General features: G+C 50.1%; 1 protein-coding gene across 49 annotated transcripts in view; it reads right to left on the reverse strand.

Annotated features, from left to right (window-relative positions):
- Positions 1-19,707: 19,707 nt before the first annotated feature.
- Positions 19,708-23,015, reverse strand: part of LOC144128195 (uncharacterized) — a 528,676-nt gene continuing 525,368 nt past the window's right edge. For all 49 annotated transcript variants that reach the window (XM_077661381.1, XM_077661378.1, XM_077661377.1 and 46 more), the window contains one exon: positions 19,708-21,355. In XM_077661381.1, the coding sequence (XP_077517507.1) occupies positions 21,287-21,355 (69 nt within the window). In that variant the 3' untranslated portion in view covers positions 19,708-21,286. The remainder of the gene's footprint in view (positions 21,356-23,015) is intronic.

The following is a 23,015-nucleotide window of genomic DNA, read 5'->3' on the forward strand; positions in this document are numbered from 1 at the left end:
GGAGAACGGGTATCGTTCAAAATGACTGACCTGATGCGGCCGTTTAAGCTTGGAGAGGACATTGGTTTGTTCCTGGTTAACTTTGAGCGAACGTGCGAGAAGCAGGGGTTCTCTCGGGAAACGTGGCCACAGCGCTTGCTCACTTTGTTACCCGGCGAGGCGGCCGACGTAGTCGCTCGCTTGAAGAGAGAGGAGGCAGAGGATTTCGACCAAGTGAAATCGAGTCTGCTAAAAAAGTACAGGCTGTCAGCGGAGGCGTTCCGTCGGAAGTTTCGGGAAAATGAAAAAGGCAGAAGTGAGTCATATACAGAGTTTGCCTACAGGCTTATGTCAAACATGCAGGAGTGGCTCAAAGAAGAGAAAGCGTTTGGTGACCACGAGAAAATTCTGCAGTGTTTCGGGCTAGAACAGTTTTATAGTCGGTTACCTGAGAACGTGCGGTACTGGGTCTTGGATAGGCCAGACGTTAGTACAGTGGCTAAAGCCGCCGAGCTAGCCGAGGAGTTTGTGACGCGTCGGGCTCGCGGAGCTAAGGACGGTCAAAAGGGTGAATTTGGCTCCAAGTCTGAGAGGCCGAAGTTCACACCCATGAGAGCAAGGGGGGACACACGTAGTGCGGATGCGAGTGAAAGCAGTCCGACCGAACGTAAGGAGACGGCGGCAGCCGAAGCCGACCGCAGAAAGCGGTTCGAGAGGAGGCAAGCGCGCGTGTGTTATACGTGCCAAAAGCCGGGTCACTTTTCGGCGCAGTGTCCAGAAACAAAAAGAGAAGTCGTGTGTTTGTCATTATGTAGCACTGACGAGAACATGAAGCTTCTCGAGCCTTACATGCGAGACTTCCTCGTGAACGGGAAAGAGTGCCGAGTGCTTCGTGATTCCGCGGCTACAATGGATGTAGTTCACCCCTCTTACGTAGAACCCGATATGTTCACGGGCGAGTGCGCATGGATCAAGCAAGCCGTGGAAGCTCATAGCGTGTGTCTGCCCGTAGCAAAAGTGCTTATTGAAGGACCTTTCGGAGCACTTGAGACGGAGGCCGTAGTGTCATCTATGCTGCCCCCCCAGTACCCGTACCTATTTTCGAACAGGTCCGATCACCTCCTGCGCGAGAAGGGGCTTTTGTTTGGTGAGGCTAGCGTTCAGGCCTTAACCAGATCGAGAGTTCGGGAGCTCGCTGCAAAGGCGGTAGTTGCGGGGCCGACGTTGTCGAACAATGAGAAAGGGTCGGAGGCGCAGCAAGCTGATATTCAGAGCACGTCCGAACTGAATAAAATTGAGCCTGTAGCGTTGAAGGCACCAGGTACTGGAGAGGAAATGCCCGACACGGGAAGGTTAGAAGAGCTTCCGGTCGAGCTTCCGGGACTAGGCTCAGTGACGAACAGGGAAGACACTGATCAGGTCATTAGTGACTTAATCATTAAAGCACCGCTGTCGGCTGAGCAGAAAACCGAACTACACCAACTCTTACAAGAGTTTCAAGGTCAGTTCTCTGAGAGGCCTGGTAGGACTTCTGTCCTTACTCATGATATAGAACTTACCTCCCCAGAGCCAGTACGATCCAAGGCGTACCGGGTGTCACCCCGCCAGCGCGATATTATGGAGGCTGAGGTAAAGAAAATGCTACAGCTCGGAGTTATTGAGGCGGGTGAGAGTGATTATACCTCCCCTTTGATTTTAGTTCAGGTACCGGGCAAGGAACCTCGTCCTTGCGTCGACTACCGCAGGCTCAATTCCATCACTAAGGATCAAATTTATCCGATCCCTAACATCGAGGAGCGCCTTGAGAAAGTTAGTAGCGCTCAGTTTATTTCCACCCTAGATCTTGTCAGGGGTTATTGGCAGGTTCCACTTACAGAAGAGGCTAGTAGGTATGCGGCGTTCATTTCACCAATGGGAACATTCCGTCCTAAAGTTTTGAGTTTTGGTTTGAAGAACGCGCCATACTGCTTTTCAAGCCTCATGGACAAAGTGTTGCGGGGACAGGAAGAATTCGCTTTACCGTATTTAGACGACGTAGCGATATTCTCCGCATCCTGGTCTGAGCATATGGCACACTTGCGGGCAGTGCTAACCCGCCTGCGTGAAGCGGGCTTGACAGCCAAGGCTCCCAAGTGCCAATTAGCACAGGCCGAGGTTGTCTACCTCGGTCACGTGATTGGACAGGGTCGTCGCCGCCCCTCTGAAATAAAGGTGGCCGCTGTGCGAGACTTCCCGCAACCGCGCACGAAGACCGATATTCGGTCGTTCTTAGGTGTCGCCGGCTACTATCACAGGTACATCCCCAGGTACTCCGATATCGCGGCTCCCCTGACGGATGCTCTAAGAAAAACAGAGCCCCAAACAGTCGTCTGGAGCGAGACAAAGGAAAGAGCTTTTAGCGCCTTAAAGAGCGCCCTAACAAGCCAGCCTGTGCTACGATCGCCAGACTACACAAAAGGGTTCGTTGTTCAGTGCGATGCTAGTGAGCGAGGCATGGGCGTTGTACTGTGCCAAAGGGACAATGGAGAAGTGGAACACCCCGTCCTGTATGCTAGTCGTAAGCTGACCTGTCGTGAGCAGGCGTACAGCGCCACCGAGAAAGAGTGTGCGTGTCTCGTGTGGGCCGTTCAGAAATTGTCATGCTACCTAGCCGGATCGAGGTTTATCATTGAGACGGATCACTGCCCTCTCCAATGGCTGCAGACCATCTCTCCCAAAAATGGCCGCCTCCTGCGCTGGAGCCTCGCTTTGCAACAATATTCCTTTGAGGTGCGTTACAAAAAGGGGAGTCTCAACGGTAACGCCGATGGCTTAAGTCGAAGCCCCTAACGTAGGAATGCGCCTCAAAGTTGTTTGTTACTGATGTTTTCTTCCTGAGGCAGGATTTTTAACATATTGCTTTTGTTTAGTGTTTAAAAGTGATTATGTGCTTTCTAGTGCAATTTTCCAATTTGTGGACGCGTTCTGAGTGCTGCTTGACTACTGTAAGGAACTAGGCAGTAGTATAAAAGGGGAAAGAGCCTGGCAGAGCTTAGTGAGGGTTGTCTCGTGCTTGCTGACTGAGCGGTTGCGTTTCGGCGTAGTTCTAACGCTTGCTGGGAACGAGCACAAAAATGGCAACTCTCCCGAAGTCACTTTGCAGTGCCCTGTGTGAACCTGAACCTGAGAACGAGGCCTTCTCTGTGCGCTGCGCTCAAGCAACGTCGAGGGACGACCGGTTTCGATTACGAGCATCATCGAGCGACATCCCTCTGGACAGCGGATGCAGTCCCCTGACCATCGTGATCTCCTTCTCCCGGCGGGGCGGTCTGTTACGTTTCGCCTGCGACGCGCGGTATAGCCGGCGCGGATGCAACGGACGCCGGGGCTTCGTTCAAAGTGGCGGTCATTTTGGGCCCGTTCAGTGCTGCCGTAACGCCTCCCGCCAAGCGCGTCCAGGCAGGTTTCAATGCCACGTGTCGTCGTGTGTGCGTGTGTGTGTGTGTGTGTGTGTGTGTGCATGTTGGTGCCCACGCTTGTCAAAGCGCGGCAGCCGGGGAGAGGAGCTCCCCAACTGGGAGGCGAGGAGGTCTGACCGGCGCCGGCCCGGCGGACGCGCACGTCACGTCTGAACATGTCTGAGCGTCGCCGTATCGGGCGCCTCATCCCAAGCCGTTCCTTCTTGCCCTCGACTCCGAGGGTATAAAAAAAGCCGCTGCCCCGGACGCCAGAGAGACTTCGATTTCTTCCTTCGAGTAACGTGGTCGCCCTGACCGGCTGCTCTTTTGCGATGCCAGAATAAACAAGTTGTTCTGTTGCCAGTCGACTCATCCTTTGCCGGGACCTTCGGATGTTTCCAGCTTTGCCCCAGGCCGCCAGGCCAACGCTACCCTTGGGGCTTGCAACCCATTTGCAACAGCGTACCCTGATTTGTTTCTGCTTACAGCCCACAGAAATCAACTCACCAATGTAGAAGTCGCAAAGACCACAGCAGAGTCAGAAACAAGGGTTGTCTGCGATCATACTTACAACACGCGATAGTTGATTGCACACGTAGAGCGCCATTTGGTGAGAAATGCGCATGCAATTTTACACTCAGTTACGGACTCCAATCAATACGTTAGATCGCGACGGCTGCTCGCATGCTTTTGAGAATCTATCGTAACATTCGTGTAGCACACACGATGACACAGAACGCGCCGAAGGCCACACGCTCGCGTTATCGTCGCCATGCGTGAGTGCGATCAGCAATTTGTTCGGCAGTCTGCAGCTGCCCTCGATTAAAGGGACACTGAGGAGAAATTGAAGTTGGCTTGTATCGATAGAATACCAGCTCCTGATCACAAAAACGCCGCTCTTACTGAAAACAAAGGTCTTGTAAGGTATAAAATAGCAAGAACCAATATACAGGTATCGCCGCCACAGGCCAATCTCGCAAGTACAAGCGTGGTGACGCCATAGGACAAGAGACGCCACCTTAGAGGAATTTTCCATGCTACATTTCCTCCGCGAATCTTGGAGGCTGACAAAGGTAGGTTGCGCAGATCAATATTGAAGTAAGTTTTGTTTTAATACCAATAGTGCACTTTTATCACACAAGGCAGGCAGGCAAAGGACAACCTGAATGTTGGAAGCAAAGAAAACCGATGCTTGGCGGCGCCACAGGCGGCCAGGAGAGTTTCGATTTTTTATGGCGCTTCGCGTCTATAAGCTTTGCGTGCCCCGTGGTTGTGTTTTTGACGCGCCTCGATTTAGAAGCGCCGAACAGCAGAGGAACTCCAAGTGCCGCTTCAAGTGCTAGTTAACCTTTGAAGGAGCCTGTTAAGGCTTGTCAGATGATCGTCACGGTCGATGAAAAGCTATGATGGCACGATGGTCGGTGATCGTACAAGGCAGCACTTGTGTATTCGCACGCTTGCCCGGCGAAACATTCCCGGCTGTGCCAGTCAACTTCAAACTACTTAACGGAAATCATTTATTAGGGACGGGAGACAAGGTACAAGGCAGTTCAGAAAAATTGCTGATGGCCTAGCTCTGTTAGGCCAGGATATACCTAGCGAAAGCGCGGAGATTTCTGCATCAGAAGTGTGCTTTCACTAGATGCGTCTTTATTGACGGCTGTAACTTGAGCCGTCGTAGCGGAGTGGCAGCGCATCCGCCTCAAACGCGGAAGGCCCTGGTTCGATTCCGAACCTCGGCACCGGACTTTTATTTAGTGAGTGGGCGGGGGGTTTCAGTGGCTCCCATGGATGCCGCCGCTGAATACGTTGGTTAGCGGTTAAGCGCAGGCTCTGTTAAGGCAGCGTTTATGCGGCGGCGAGGCGCGCGCGCCCTGCACGGCGAAGTCACGTCGGTCAAAGCGAGACCCTCTATACTCCAACTGCGCTTGACCGCCGACGCGTTCGGCGGCTTCGGCGCACTCTGACCGCACTGGCGGGGAGATTGGAGCATGTATCAATTCTCGCCGAGTGCGCCAGCCGCCGCCGGCCCGGCCAGACTGATTTGGCTCCGCGGGGAGGTGCGCGTTATATTCAATAGCTGCGGCAGTTGGGCGGAGCTGTTCTTTTCGAGCTCGGCTATTTTAATCCATTCACAGTACATATCTGAAGGTACACGGAAGTTGGCGAGAGAGCCAGATCCAGTGGATTCGTTGGATCTAGCGGAAGCCGTTGAAGCGTCGTGCGCCGGCTTTGGTTTCAAGCCGCCGGCTTTAAACGCGACCGTCCTCGAGCACCCATTTGTTTTTTGTGACAGAAAATAAATAAATAACTTGGCCCTTGCAACCGTAGGAGACCTCGACGCCGCCTGCTGCGCCGTGCAACCGCGCCGTTCAAGGAATCACAATCCGTTGGCCCCAAAGCCCCGGCCAGTCTCTGATGGGCGTAAGGCGCCGACCTTGCCCTGACCCCTCCCGATTCCCCACACTGGGGTTATGATATTTAGTTTGCAACGGCTGCTCTCTGAAGAAGGGGGAAACCACCCGCCGGCGCCCAACCTAACCGTGCTCCCTCAAAAGCATCGCACGCTCTGTGGGGCTGAGGTAGCTGAAATGCAGGCCAGAGTTTTTGCGAGAACTACGTAGTCGGGTTCGGGAACGGGATCCATCGTAACGCTGGCAATACGCCGGTGCAAACGTAAACGAAGCGACGGTAGCGACCCCCGATAGATGCCTTCAACGTGCGGCGGCGGTAGCTTTCATTCCGGCAGCTGCTAGACCGCGCCGCTAGCCCTCAGAAATCACGGAGTCTCCGTGTGCGTCACGTTTCACGTCACTCCGTCCTGTGACGTCATAAGAGTTCTCCGTGTCGTCATAAGAGTTCTCGAGTTTGAATCGGAGCGGCGGGAAAAAATTTTTCAACTTCGAATCCAAATTTCTTTGAAATAAATGCATATTTCGCTCCCGGACAAGCGTCAACAAAGCCAAGAAATGCCGAACTATCAGATATTGCTGACAAAAAAATTTTGATAGGGTTCTCCTCAGTGTCCCTTTAACGTAGTTTCTTTCGCACACGTGCACGGAGCTTGCAACGAGACGCAGACAAGCGATACAGTGGAGAGGCCTGCACTTGCACGTTAAGCGCAGTGACCACTGATCTGAAAAATTGGTCTTGAGGAAACGAAATGGCGCAGTAATTGTCTCACTTATCGGTGGACACCTCGACCGTGCTGTGAGGGAAGGCAGGAAGGTGGGAGTGAAAGAAGGAAGAGAGAAAGAGGTGCCGTTGGACGGACGGACGGACGGACGGACGGACGGACGGACGGACGGACGGACGGATGGATGGATGGATGGATGGATGGATGGATGGATGGATGGATGGATGGATGGATGGATGGATGGATGGATGGATGGATGGATGGAAACTTTATTAGACGAAAAAATAAATCTTCCAGGGTGGTCCTCTACTGGTCCAGCAGTCCACGGGCTTGAGCTTCCCATAAAGCCCAATCCACCAGCCATTTCTGGCCGGCAGGCTAAACGGTCCGTAAAGCAGCCTCTCAGGAAGAATGAGTGGGATTGTGGATGGGGGTACTAGTAGCCTGTGGGGTACGAAATTCCCACAGGTAGTGAAAAAGTGTGGATTTCGGCACGCCACAGGTGTTACAATGAGGGGGGAAGCTGGGGTGAAAGCATGAGAGACGGTAGGGTGAAATAAAGCAGCCCTTCTGTAATTGTCGCCATGTGGCGCTGGATAAGGGCGACAATGTACTGTGGGGAGGTGGCAGTGTCTTGCGGCTGAGTTTGTAGAATGTGGTGCTTTGGTATGTAGAAAGGACCGATGTGGCCTTTTGCGCGGGGTTGGGTGCCTGATCGTCCGGGGTCCGGGTGGACAGTTCTCGGGCAGTGCATGAACGCGCTTATTACCGGGGATCGAGGCATGCCCAGGGATACACGACAGAGTAACCGCTCGGCCGAGAGGGGTGGCTGTGGCAAGAATATGGTGTGTGGCCGGCATCGCCACGCCCTTTATGTAGTGGCGGTATGCGGCCTGGGAATCTGTGCAAATTTCGCTTATGTATTTGTCAATGGTGGAGTGCGCCAGCGCAAGTGCGATGGTGGCTCCTTCCGCCTCTGCAGGCGAATTAGTTCGGATAGTGGCGGCGGCCCCACTGTGCCGTCTTCATAGGCTGCGACTGCCGTGAAAAATCCCACTTTACAATTTTCTGCCGCATCGACATCAAGGGTATCGGAGCGGTTGCTGTATACGTTTTGGTGTAATAGGTGTGGAGGGCTCCGGAATAATTTCGACCACCTGCGGATCTTTAACGTGCACTGAGATCGCATAGCACACGGGTGCCTTTGGCGTTTCGCCTCCATCAAAGCGCGGCCGTTGCGGTCGACTTTCGGTTTTCGGCCGAGTTTCCGGTTTTCGGAAGTGGCGCCTGATTGGTCTGGTTGCAAAGATGTCACACGGCGCTTCGCAGGCCCCATGCAGGCACAATGGAGGGCAGGCACTTTGAATCTGGAAGGATCTGGGACATGGAGTAACTAAGCAACGCAGCCACCATTCCGCGTAGAGAAAAAACGTCGGTAGTGTTCCCGAGAAATAAGCTCTCCGTCTTACCTACATAGCAGCTTTCCTGCGAGACCACACAGCGTAAATCAAACCAGGTCCTATAGAGTCCACCTTCTTCCCTCTGGGCAGCAGGGGAACACCCCAGGGGTCAGTCTTATCTCCCCTACTCTTCAACATCACTCTCATCCCCATGGCTCGCAAGCTAGAGCGCATCCCAAACCTCTCGCGCTCCTTATATGCAGACGACATTGCCTTATGGACCATCATGGGCAATGTCGAGACCATGGTACAAACCCTTAATTCAAGCAGGTGCGGACACGGTGTGGAGTGCGCAGCCTCTATGCGCCTAGCGTGCTTCTCTGCTAAGTCTGAACTCTTGCTACTCCACACGACCCCGAACCGCAACAGGAAAGAAAACCCCTTCATACACGTCGAGGTCAATGGTCTACCTGTGCCAGAGGTTCAACAGATACGCATCCTAGGCATGTTCTTACAAAACAATGGACGCAACACGGAGACCATCTCGAAACTAACAATCACGACATATCAAACCATCCGACTGATTAGAAGAATAGCCAACAAGCACCGAGGCATGCGTGAACATGACCTGAGGCGGCTGGTGCAGGCTTTCGTGATTAGACGGATGGTTTACTCCCTTCCCTACCTCTACCTCACAAAGGCAGAAGAGGAGAAGGTAGGCGCACTAATAAGACAGGCATACAAGTCAGCCTTAAATCTCCCACAACGAGCTCCCACCACCCATCTCCTACGCATGGTAGTACACAATACACTACAAGAACTGAAGCTCATTGCACGGCTCAGATTGACAGACTCCTCCACAAATACAGGTAGACACATTCTCGCCTCTCTAAAGATTCAGCCAACAGGTCCACCCCCCAACAACACCCACGCCATCCCAACACACATCAGGGACAGACTCATAAGAGACCTTTAGTATAGCGTATGAGCGCTTACGTACGTTATACGCAAGCATTTAGCGGGAGGGTACACTGGAAATCGCATGACACATTTAGTTTATCGTATGCCAAACCGAACGCGATACTAGCGCTGGCCGCAGTGGGGCCATCTGGTGACCCATTTTTCGCACTTAATCAGTTCATCACCAGTTCAGTTCAGTCAGGGCCTAATATCTTTTGGGTAACTGAACCGAGCAAGGTTTTAAAAACGTCATGTTGAGGTCTTTCGGACACTTCTGCCTACCGCCGAAACGATTGCGTTTGGCAAGGCTATGACTACCTTGTCGTAAAAATCCAAATCAAGCCAATCCACAGTCGGCGACGTTTTTTTAGGCTTAAGAACGGCGGAATCGTCACACAGAATCGAAAATTTGGCAAGTTTATCCCTCGTTCGTTATGCTGTTGGCGAGGGGAGGCAAATCGAATATTACGTGTGCCGTTGAAAGGCAATGAATATGCCTAAAAATCCAATAACATTGACGAATTCTCTCCTAAGCGGGTGACGTGGGCTCCACCATCTTGACAACGTTATTTTTCGTAGCGTACGCAAGAGCACGCACGCTAAATTCGAGAAATGGCATACCTAAAGCGCACGTGCGTTAAACCTCGATTTGGAATAGCGTTTGGCGCATGCGCAGTACGAAGCACGCTATTTTATAGCGTACGCTATGCTTTTGCGGATGTCTGCGTACGCTATACTAAAAGTCTCTATTGTTCACCCTCTGCCCAAAAACGTACACCCAGTTCACAACCAGGCCAGACGCGAAACTTGTTCCCAGGCTTTACATAAAGCTCATGCAAACGACAAAGACGCGGTCTACGGGGACGCGGCAGAGTACATCCACAATTCGGCCTACGCCATCACTGTAGCATCGCATGACCTCAAACACGTAGCCTCGTGCTCGGTCAAGACCTCACTTGAAGCCGAAGCAGCAGCCATAGCGTTTGCCATTTCTTCCTCCGCTGCCACACTCATTCTGAGTGACTCTAAAACAGCAATCACGAATTTTGCACGGGGACAGATTCATTCTACCACCCGAAAAATTCTCAATTCTTGCTCCACAGGACCCCGACCAGTTCAAATAGTTTGGGTGCCAGCCCACGCAGGTAACCTCGGCAACGAAGTGGCCCACTCTCTTGCGCGAGCGTACGTGAACCGAGCTGGGCACACATTAGACCGGGGTAGAGATAGGGACCGGCTCGTCAACCATCATGAAATAACCCTCCATTACAGGGAGCTAGGACTCGTCTATCCCCCACCACACATCTCCCTCTCGAAAGAACAACAAACTACCTGGAGACAGCTCCAGGCTCGCACACTCCCTTCACCGGCTTTGTTAGCCCTTATCCACCCAGGCCAATACAGACCCGAATGCTCCCTTTGTGGGGCTCCGAGAGTTAACTCTGACCACATTTTTTATCTCTGCTGAGAATTCCAACCACCATCTCGCTGGAGCCTCACGTACAAAGAGGGTTGGGAGATCGCGGTCTCCAGCTCGAACCGGCCTCACAAAGGTCGCGGCACGTCATGGACTGTTGGCCACCACCCGGGATCAAGAGCCAGACCAACCCTAGGCAGTAACTCATCCATAAGGCTCATCAATAAAGTTTTCACCTGCCTACCTACCTCTCCGCCTTGCCGCGTTCACATAAATGAAACGGATGATCGTCGCACTCGTGAGGCTCACCTTCGACAAAAGACAGTTGTGCTCGCCGCCAGACGAGGAGCCGATCGGCGACGTAGCCACAACGGGGAATGGCGGGCGACCAAGAGCTCGAAGCAGTGAGGGCGGCGCCGGCAGCAATGCGTAGAGAGCGAACCTTCAACTTCCGGAGCTGCCGTCTGGGACGAGACTCGTAGGAAGCGTCAGCGCGAAGCTGCCGCCCAGCCGATGGCTAACGCAGATTGTTCATCTGGGCCATTGTCTAGTTTAGGCAATTTTTGAAGCGAAAAGCTTCACTACGCTAGGTAAAGCAGTCGTCGCGTAGGCCGTAGAATGACCTTGAACGACATACAGCCCAACCACGTTAGCCGTGTATGACCATATGTGGCACAGTTATGGTGTCGAACCCTTGACCCCTGACCTTGAGAACATCTGATGGGGGTGATGTGAAGCCACGTGATATCCGATGGGGGCGTCCTAAGACCATGTGATACCCCGTCATAGCCACGTGGTCGTGTGGGTATACCGGGTGTTTCAGCGAACACTCAAAAATTCCTGAAAATATTGGTTTCAATATGGCAAAAAATAGGTGTAGGATCGCGCACACTGCCCCGGCGGACCCAATATGCTGCAAAACCTCTCTAATTATCCAGTTAATTAACAAAACCCACTAATTAACTTTTTTATTTATCGTAGCTGGGTGGTTAGTCCTAATTGGGAGTTTGATGCCGTGAACAAGACGATGTCATATCAGTTTGTGAAACGAAGAAAAACTCAATTTCTAGATCCCTGCAGCGTGAAGAAATTCGACGCTTTTTCCCGCACGCGACCGAAACTGAGCGCACGAGGAGCGCTGGAAGTATGGCGTGAGCGCAGCGCCCACTAGTGACGTGTCGTAATGATGCAGCGCCCAATTCGAAACGAGTGTCCTAACCTTCCTCGCTAGAGTACCTCGGCACTCAGCTTAGACCGCGGCCGGCGTTATCGACTGCTTCGTCGCTCGGAGTAAGAAAAATTAGTCATCGTCTGCTACGTGGCCTTCGCTTTTGGGAACACTGATAAGCACACCTGGCGCTCTGCCTGTCTGGTGAACTCCGCAAAGTTTTTTTCTTGATCTTTTTTTTTTTACTTTCGTCACTAGCTTCGTGAAAGGGATAATGGTACTCTTCCCTGACAGTATGCAGATTACTGTTTAACATCAAAAAGTGCCGGTACATCGACATGCATTCTATTATTTCTGTCACGCGTCTATTTCTTTTATGCGGCATCGGCTTGACTACTACAACAAATGAGAGTCACTTCGTATATGAAAAGATTCTAACTGAAAACACTGCAATTACCGGCTGGCTCAATACGGTTGCCCTGTGCTGGTCCTGCTGGATCATAAGAAGTGCTAGTACTTAAGAAACCTTTCCCGCAATGTTTAGCGCTTTCTAGTTGTATAACAAACAGGAATGAATGAAATTTGTACCTTTAATGGATTTAGTTGGTTGCAGCTCCACATGGACACTCCAGGAAAGAACTAGTATATGGGATGAAAAGAAGCAGTTTTCACATCACGTGCTCAAAATGTTTGCCGTCTTTTGCGATGCACAGTAGAATGCGAATGCGGTCTTTGGTGGAATTCACAGCAGAAATGAGGATCTCTCGGGGAATCTTTTTTCAATTGATATCTTGATACGCTCCTTCAGGTCTTCGAGGTTCGCTGGCTCCGTATTGAAAACTATCCGTATCCAGTAGTGACAAATCGGGCGATCTTGGAGGCCCCCCGTCCAATACATTGGTTGGGAAAGGTGCACTCTCCAGGAATTGCATCGTGGAACGAAAAAAATATGGCACGGCTCCGACATGCTGAAACCACATTTTTTCAACCCGGCCAGCTGAGACAAATTCAGAGACGGCGCCTTATAGGATGCAGTCTGTGTACTTTTTCCCAGTGAGGTTTCCGTCAATGAAGTAAGGACCGACGATACGGCCGTCATAAATGCCACACCAAACATTTGCTGACCATCTCACTTGGTGCCAATTGTGCTGGTGTTGTCAATGTGGGTTCTTCTCGCACCAATAATGCGCATCATGCAAGTTGACATTGGAGTCCCTGCAAAATCACTTTGTGCAGGAATTCGGGGTCTTCATCACATTTAATTCGGAATCAGTTGCAAAAAATCTAGCCGCTTCTGAAAGTTATTCGGTGTCAGTTCCTGGTGGACATACATGATAGGGGATAGGGGTGGTAGCTGTGTCTTGATAGTGACCTCCAAACTGATGCCGGGCTGGCTCCGTACGCATTCGTTTCTGGCCTCACAAACGTACGCGAGGACATCAATGTCAAAATCATCGGTTGCGCTCCCTGGTCTCTTCCTTTTCTGAACATGAACCGATCCAGTAGACTTGAATAAATATCGATACGAACATGGGACAACTCGGCACACGATGACCAGGGTGTTGGGCAGCATACAGTCTGAATGGCAGCTAGCTCTGCGTCCATTTGTGCGCTCACACAAGTGATCACAATGTCCACCTTCTCGGCAGTGAAGTACTGGAGCTGTGCTGGCGCAATCATTCACAGAATTCACACAATGCGGCGTGACGTTTTAACCATAGGCGGCACTTCCACACATCGAAGTGATTTGAAACAATGGCACTGCAATGGCCTTGTCACATGCGCACCTCCAAGAAAAGCACCTGAAATGCAAACGACTGTGCTCTATTGGGAAACAAGCTCTGAAGCTAACACACGCTAACACAACCGCAAGCTTTTCTTTTTAGGACGTGGTTCCACACACACACACACGCACGCACACATACACACACACACCAGGGCTCTCAAAATCGACGTTCCCGTAACTGACAATGACTAATTTTCCTTACTCCGAGCGACGAAGCAGTCGATAACGCCGGCCGCGGTCTAAGCTGAGCGCCGAGGTTCTCTAGCGAGGAAGGTTAGCACACGCGTTTCGAGTTGGGCACTGCATTCATTACGACACATCACCAGCGGACACTTCGCTCACGCCATACTTCGGAGCTCCTCGTGCGCTGTTTCGGCCGCGTGCGGGAAAAAGCGTCGGATTTCTTCGCGCTGCAGGGCTCTCAGTGGTGGTCCAGCCATTTCAAGTTCTGGATCAATTTTTGGAGCAGTAAAATATTCATTGTGGAGCACCTTTGTATCAGAACAATAATTCTGGTGCAACCGGGTAGCTCCACGAACGGAATAAAGGAGTCCCCCAGAAGAGTTGGTTACTAACGGGATCAAATTCCGCCATGTGTAGCTAAAAAGAAAAAAAAAACAGAAGAAAGGTGCTCACAAAAAAAAAGTGACAAGGCATTTTATTAATGCGGGCACTGGCTTGCATGCAAGTTCAGCCAAGCATGCTTGGCTAAATGTCCTAAGGACACGTTGACAATTCTTTTTTCACGTTGGCACTATCTCAACGCTTGCAATATTCTACAAATTCATCAAGCTCGGAAAGTGAATCAGCAAGGCTGAAATTTGGCACTCGCAAAAAAGTGTGCCGGAAGTCACGCGCTTTCACAAGGACAACTGGGAGTCTTTGGCCGAAGGCGCAGCCAATAGTAACGCCAATAGTAACGGCGTAGTCTGCTGCGCATGAGCAATCGCACTGGGCCGGTGGCCAAGCAGGTGGGAGCAGACTTCAAAAAATGTGACAACCCAGTGGCGAATGAACTCGCTGCTAAATTCTGCCACAAGCCAGCTCACCCTGGATTACCAAATGCGGAAACGTCTTACTAGGTTGACAACTGAAAGCCTGAATGGTTCCAAAAATAGTCATTTTCCCATGACCGCGTCTTTTTGGCGCAATATTGATCAATTTGCCACATTTGGAGCAGACTAGAGCAGCAAAATGTGAATGTATCAGAGTGGTGCAAATGGAGCAGCTGGAGCACCACTGGGCTCTAGAAATAGTTTTTCTTGGTTTCAAAAACTGATATGACATTTTCTTATTCATGGCATCAAGCTCCCAATTGGGACCAACCACCCAGCTACGATTAAAAAGTTAATTAGTTGGTTTGTTAATTACCTGGATAATTGGAGGGGTTTTGCAGCACATTGTGTCCACCGGGGCAGAGTGTGTGATCCCACACCTATTTTTTTTGCTATATTTTCAGGAATTTTTGAAAGTGTTCGCGGAAACATGCAGTATATCAAACTGCTGTTGCGAGCATGTTGCGGAGCTGCCATGAACGAGCCTCAGACGCCTAGCAAGCATCCTTTCTTCTTGCTGAATTCCAGGGTCAGCCAAGTTAAGCCACTGGCATTTTTTTTTAAAACCCACTCTCTCCTGTCCACGCATCGATGTATAGATGTATCGGCAAACGTGCAACTGAATTTCTGTCTTCACCAAGAGTGCCTCACAGGACAACGCTTGAGTGCAAATAAACATTATTACTATTACCTCTCGTAGCAGCTACTTCTGACCCTGTATGAAACTTCGATGGCAGCTTTACAACCAGTGGAGGCATCAATGAACCCACCACTATCCACAAGATCTCACACAACCAAACGCCCCCGTGCATCGTGGCAGCCAACATTAACCGTAATGCAGATGGCGGGCAAAGTGCTAGTGCCCGTTCTGGAGAGATAAAGCACCAAAAAGGAAACAGTAGAGCTTGTACTACTGAAACAAATGACCAGCAACTACTTCTTGTTTTCACATGTAATTTGTTACATGCTGTTTAATAGTATATTATTTTGTATACAACAAAAACTCACAGTGCATTGCCACAAATCAAGAACACTATCTTTTTTTTTTCTTTCCGTATACTACACAATGCTTCACTTTTTTTTTGCCTCTTCAACAATAAAGACAAGTATAATACAACATTATTTCTTTTAAGGTTAAGAGACTAATAGACGCCCCTCATCGTGCTGGCCAAAAGTTCAACGCGCACATGCACACGCAGGGAGGAGATAAACAACACAGCCTTGGCGGGTGGGGGTGGGGCAGGAGGGGGTGGTAAACAGCGCCATCATCATAATCATCGTCACTGTACACAAGGGGCAGAAAAACACGCGCGCATGGAAGAAAACGCAACAACCCGCTCGCTCAGAGCAAAAACACACATGAACGCGGCGAAGAAAAAAAAAAACAGCTGGCAGGAAACGGCAGCAACAAAGCTGGGACTGCCATCTGTTGCATCCCGCAAAACTCAATAAAAAAAGTAGATCTGCTGACCATTTAGCTCCTTTGGGAAAGTACAGAGAACAGTGGCGACACCACCTTGAGACGACTTCGCAGATTTCACCTTGATACTCACTTCATTCGCTCTTTCTAAAAACGAGCGGTGGGAATACATGCGTTCACTAACTCGTGCCCATCTTGTGAATGGCAGCTGGGACGTCATTAACAATGGATAACAGTGCCGGAGCCAAACCCCGAAATGCCTGGATAAATATGTGCCATCAAAAACTACGTAAACACAACGGCAGATTCAGGCTGGGCACCTCGCTAAACAATGAGGCAATGAGCGTGCAATGAATAAGTAGACGCAGCTTCACGACTGATAGAAGCTGTACAATGCATTAGAAGATTAAGTGTCCCATCTCCACTAAAAACCCTCGATGTCTCAATCATCACTCTAGGGCACAGCAAGTTCGCCTGCCTGGGAGCAGGCAGACAGCGCTAAAACAGAGAAGGGCTATTGTAAAAGTTCAAACAAACAACATCCTCAGTGTGGCCAAGCAGGCCCAGCAAGCTGTGCACATGGAACAGAACCCAGGCTACTGGGAAATGTGCGTCGCCACTGTTTTCTGACCTTCACAGTCCAGACATCAGGCGGACCTGTTTATGCCAGTCTACCTTGAGTTCATTTCATGGACGATCTATAACGGAAAACGAAAGCTCCCCGAATCCAAATTATGCCATAAAGCATTCCAGTCTGAAGGTAATGAGTGCTGCTGAAGCTCAAGGATCTGCTTCTGTAAGCTGAACACAGCAAAGGCTATAAATAGTGCTGTGAATGACAGACAGCATGACAGGGGACACAACAGCAATAACACACTGCTCTATTCCAAATCTACTAGTCCAGTCTTTCACAGCACTGTTTGGCCTTCAGTAGTCCTTTTATGCAACATTAAATTCTTGTAAAACAATGAGCTCCCAGAGTGGTGCGTGTGCGATTTCTAAAGTCCAATAAAGAAAAACAAGTGCTGCTAGATAAGCAACCCAACATGCACGAAACTGTTGCATTTGATGTCATGAATGACCAACAGCAGTGCTAGGAAAATTTTGGCATTTGTGACATCAACGTGACACTGCCACAAGTGCTAATTCGAGACAGGCATAAACAAGTGGCCCTAACAGCTGGTACTCCGCTCACAAGTGCACCCATCAATGACATCACAGCAGCTTCAAGCCAAGGGATGCTCGGCAAACAAAGACGACACAATCGAGATCAGTGGTGAGAACTGTGGAGACCTACGGGAAAGGAGAATGTTATGAACAACATTGTAGGGGGAAAAAATACTTTTTCTTCAATTCCAAGCAAGGTCCTGAGATTGTTTAGCCAAAACCCACCACAACCATCCGACAGTGCATGGCCGCTTTCTAGAGCAGCCCACATTTCCAGCTGCTTTTAATGCACAGCATCGACTGAGCTTCCGACGAGAGTCCCAGCAAACCTGCCTCAGACATGTAAGTAGTCGGGCATGCACACTGCTGCGTGTGCACGCACTCAGCCTCGCCCCAAAGGGTGCAGAGCTCTCACGGACGTGGCAGTTGAAGAAGACAGTGTGGCAATAGTTCCGGCAAACGGTCCAAACCGTCTCTAGCTAGAATGCGTGTCGCACTGACGCTTTCTAGCCGAACATTCGAGGCTTACCAGCTGACTACTGCGCATGCCAATGGCGCGTCCTGAAGCCAAACCAAAGGCCAACACAGATGAACGCCTTGAACGCACGAAAAGATGGAAGCTGAGACACACCCTAGCTGCAGCGCGAAGGAGTAACAAAGAAATAAACGAAGCTGGTGGAGCTTGCTGGGTAGAATGCCTTAAGCTTTTCAATGGGGGATTCCGAAGGGGGTGGGGTGGCTCAACATGCAAGCCCATCACAAATTACAAAAATATCAATAAAACACTCTGCGCACTCTTTTCTTTTTTTTGTGTGTGTGTGCGTCTCAAAGACCACACCAGCAGAGAAATAGTAGCATCTTGATTTTTTTTCCCCTCGGGTCCCACCACGTGGGCAACACAAAATGGCCACGCATATAAGTATATAGATATACATTTTTATCTGTCTCGTCCTTTGTCTTCTGCATGTGTGTGTATATATATATATATATTTATATAGCATCATCTGTAACGCAGTAGCAGAATAGTAACAGTTGTTTAAGGCCCTAGAGATGTCGAGAAGAAGGGAAATATAGCTCCAACAGCAGCGGACATCCAGTATTTTGAGCTGCTGCTTATGTCTGTGTAGGCAGGCATGTGGACATTTTTTTTTCTTCTCACTCATCACTTCCTCCTCTAAGGTTCTGCATCTGCGCACTGTGAGGATGCCACAGAGATGCCCCACGCAAACATTCCCTGCTGCGTGCCTAGGTAACCCCAATTATCCCTACAACAGTCTATATCAGACGAAAAAGAGAAAAAAAAACACGGACTCGCCCAGAAGAATGGAAAAATAAAAACAACAAGCACCTTGGTCAGGGCTGAACTTCGCGAAGGAGAAAGACGCCGCTTGTACTCTGTCGTCACAGCATGACTATAAGCTTGGTACTTGTATTTTTTTTTCACTAGCCATCCGAAAAACTGTCTCCTGCCCCTTCTTAACACATATATAAATGACTGTATCTAATATATATATCTCATATATATATAATATATATATTGATTCATATATTTACTAGAAAAAGAAAGGGAAGGGATAGCAACTGGAAAAAACAACCACTGACAACAGCACTGCAACACGCCACACCCCGTTCATCACTGCTTGCTTTTTTTTTTCTTTTCAACACTGGGGTGGGCTGACTCCCGACCCAGAAGAGCTCAGGTTTTTCGGCTATGAGAAAAAGGCACAACACGACAAAATTACCCAATGCATTCTTTTTTTTCCCTCTGTTTTTTCCTTAAGTTGAAATGCCTGCCTGAGAAGAAGGAGACCATCACAGCATTCTCTGCCGAGGCCAGGCTGTAAAGTGTGCAGAGCAGCGGCAAACGAAGTTCCAGCAGAGTGGGGCTGAACCTGGCTCTCTCTCACATGAAAGCGTCTCCTGCACTCCCTACCAGCCTGCAAACTACCACCACTCTCAGAAGACGTGCCCCACCCTGGCACAAAAGAATGCCCGTGCATACCTCACGTCGAGAAGCATTATGCTGCGCCGACAAGACTCATCAAAGCTCATCAAATCGGAAACAAGAAGTGCAGCGTTTCTGTGCCAGTTGGCTGCACTGATCCTGGCTCTGACCCTCAACTGATCAATGCCACCTTGATGAACAAGCAATTCAAAGTGTTGCGTTGACTAATCCATGATAAAGCACATATGACAGGAGAGCACTGCTACTCATTTTTTGTTTCCACTGCACGCCAGCGTGCTCGCAACGCCTTCATTCCGCAACTGCAACAATTAAGATGTTTGGCCAGAGCTCTCTGCTCCGCCCAGTTTTTATTAGACTCTTATCCTCGGCTGCTGCCAAAAGTGGAGGGGGGGGGGGAGATAGAGAGCATTAGGGGCCCCACCCTCTCACAGCAGCAATTTGTACAACAGGCAGACAAAGAAAAAAAAGCGGGGCTACAGCATTGAGGCACTAAAACAGAGAGAGAGAGCGGAACCCTCACAAAGGAAAAAAAATGATACAAAGAGAAGGTCTGCACAACGAGACAACAATGCCACATCCGACGTGTGGCCAGTGAGGTAGACAGCCCCACTTTGGAACGGAGGTCTGATCGCTCGACACGGGGAGGCCGTGACACGACAACACACCGCGGGGCCAAGTGAAGCAGGCGGCGGCAGCACCGTGCAACATAGAAACAGCGCACACAAAAAACGCGCAACAACGGAAAACAAGAGCGGTAGAAGATGAAGAAAAACAATGCAACAACGGAACGACAAGCACACAACGAGTTGCCCCTCATTTTATTTTTTTTTCGAAGGAAAGCTTTCCCAGACACCCCCAGATCTCCGCCGGCTAGCTAGACAAGTGCTTTTTGCAAAGCCTTCTCCTCATCCTCCTCCCACGTGCCTTTCCATCACAGACTCCTTCATCAACAGCACTCAACATCACCAACACACCTCTAGTCAAAAACAACACATTCATCTACCAGGCGCTTCTCTCTCCTTGCCCCCACCAAGAAAAAAAAAAGGAAAAACAATTGGATGTCGCCACTAGAACAGGAAGAGGGCAAAAGATCAAAGGAAATAAGCCTGCTTCAAAAGGAAGCGAAAACAAAGCTCTTTTCTCAGCTGAATAAAAGGGAGAGAAAGGTCGGCAGTAAGAAGACGTTTCTACACCATGCAAATGCTGCCACAATATGGAAGGAGAGGGCAGCCAAAAACGAGAGCTGCGCTGCATGTCGTGACGACCTGCACAGAGTGAAAGAGATGAAGAACATGCACAGAAATCACCAGTGCAGACAGAACAGGAGAAACCACAATTTCATTCTCCCTCCCAAGGACCAGACACCCTGAGAGAGAGAGAGAGAGAGAGGCAGTCAGTCTGCGCAACAACAACAGGTCCAGGAGGGGGGAGGGGGGGGGGCAACGGGTGAGGAAGGGAATGTGCCCCACACACGAGAGAAACTGTACACAACTGTACACATATTGTCAGCAGAAGGGGCAGTGTGTTAAAGAAAAATGGGAGAAAAAGATCAAATAAACGGCACAAGGTAGGCAAAACAACAACAACTCGTAGTAAACAAGTGCCAGTCAGTGCAGGGACAAAAAAGTGTCGAAGGCTGTGGGTGCAGAGGAAGGTAGAGAAGAATGGGGAATATTGAAGAAAACACCACATCATCATCATCACCATCATCATCATCCTCATCGCCGTTCATAACAGTCACCGCAGATGAGGGAGGAAAAAAACTGTTCCCTAAACTACACTCGAAGGAAAAGAAGCAGTCTGGTGTCGTCATCACACTGAAGAGGACGCACGTGACGTCTGCTTTACACCTATGTACACAAGGGGGAGCAGTGTCGGCGGGCCACCGGGAAGAACAGTTTTTTACCACAGTCGTGGCGGCGGTTCCCGAAACGCGACACAGTCACATATCATCGCCGCTGTCACCGCCGTCACATGAGTCTCAAAAGGTGTGCTTTGGTGGCCAGAAGAGGAACAACAACAACAACAAGGGACGAGCACCATAGTCCCACCACACTGGGCTCTCCACCTCCTATCCGGCGGCCCGCCACACAGCAGCAGCACACGCACACTGGCGTCGAAGTACATGCACACACACACACACGGCAGTGGACTGCACAGTGCCATTGTCGTCCCCACTGCCACCACCACCACCATTACAACAACGGTAGTTGTTGCCTAATTGGCTGCCGCTGATGCTCGCAGAGTACCGTGCACAACACACCTGGACGCGTACACTCAATGAGGCACACTCTTCCACCTCTCTTTCTCTTCCGCTGTCTGGGCAGCGATGGCGTGCAGTGTCCGGGCAGCGATAGCATGCGCTCTCAGGGCAGCGATGGCGGCAGTGGACACCCTAGGTGGGCTCGGAGAGGAGTTGCTGCAGCAAACTCTTGCGCTGGTCACTGCTGGGCTTGTCATCAACCTGAGCCAGGACATACGCAAAGAGCACCAGACAATCAGTTACCGCCCCCAGATAAACAGCTACAGCTCCCCCACTTCCTAGACTGCACCTGCCAATCAGTTACAACCCTCAAACCATTACAGCCTGCCTAGTTACCACACTACACCAGCCAATCAGTTACCATCCTCAAATAGTTACAGTTCGCCTAGTTACTAGGCTGCACTGGCCAATCGGTTACCACCCTCAGATAGTTATGCCTGGCCTTGTTACTACAGACTAAGCAGAAGAATGCAGCGCTAAAACTCAGTGCCAACGCCAATCTCAAGCATGATTGAGTATTAATCAAATCTCGACATCCGCCCTCCTCCTCGCACTACCTAGATCAACATCAGTGTAGGTTACTGCAGCATCAACACAGTTCGGTCTCTGCTCTAAGCACAACCACCACCACCCGGTCTAATACAGAAGACTAATACAGAAATGTGTGCACACTCCCTTTCCTCATTATGTTCTCCTCTTCATCACAATGACAGGTGTGAACGAGATCAAGTGCGTATTTTCATAACCTCCGCAAATGTAGACACTGAAAGTAATCCTCCACCGAGGATGTTTACCAGTGCACATTCAATGATATGATCTCAGTTGATATGAATTTCGGGACAAAAATTTTGCACAATTCTCTGTCCAGAGTGCATTGTTACTATGAGCAGAATTACGAATGTTCCAAACACCCTCCCGCGCCACTACAGATCATAGTAATGCACGAGCCACAACCGCACCCTCCAGCACTACAGCATAGCCCATGCATCACGGTGAGCGGCGGCACATGGCCTGCGTATCGCTGTCACCGCAATCAAGTGTCACGTGGTATGCACTGCGAGCAGGGAGCAGACAAGTCATGAATAAATCCCATCAGTCGTAAACAGACCTGTGTACAGTCGAATCCCACTTCAACGAAATTCACGGGACCTGCGAAAAATGTCGTTGAAGCAGAAGCTTCGTTGTCATGAAATGATGCCAGAACATTAGTTTGGAGCGGATAGTTCATGAACAACGTTCGTTGTAGCGGGGACTGTACACAAATTTTGTTACCTTCGGATGATACGAATATTTTTTGTGGTCCCAGTGAGATTTGTATCGAGATTCTACTGTACAATTGAGCCAAATAACAAACATGAAAGCTGTGTACCATTCATTCCCTCAGCCCCAGGTTTGCTTAAGTTGGCTGCGCATAATACAGCACAATCGCGACCATACAAATCTTGCGGGGAACCAAAAAAATACTCATACCTTACGAAAGTCGTATAATTCAAAATGAACAAAATTCATATGCAGAATTTACGCATTTAATCTGTTTTTGGCTGACGGGGTTTACTTCCGGCTGTGTGCCAAGACTGACTTGCGATGCAGGCGTAGTGCTGCTCGTGTGCCACAGCTCAATGCGCGCAGTGCACACTGCCCGATTGGCGATTGCAGCATCAGCGATGTACGGGCAGCGAGTACACCGTATTTACACGATTGGCTGTCATTGCTGTCAGTGCTGCTGGGGCACGTGACTGGTGTGGTACGGTGTGGTACGGTGCGAGGCCAATGCGAGTTTGCTTCCGACTTGTGCAGTGCAGTGCAATTTATTTTCATTTTATTCGCGTGTTTGGGAGCCATGAACGTAAAAAAAATGCAA

The sequence above is a fragment of the Amblyomma americanum genome, chromosome 4 (genome assembly GCF_052857255.1).
Source record: "Amblyomma americanum isolate KBUSLIRL-KWMA chromosome 4, ASM5285725v1, whole genome shotgun sequence".
NCBI lineage: Eukaryota > Metazoa > Arthropoda > Arachnida > Ixodida > Ixodidae > Amblyomma > Amblyomma americanum.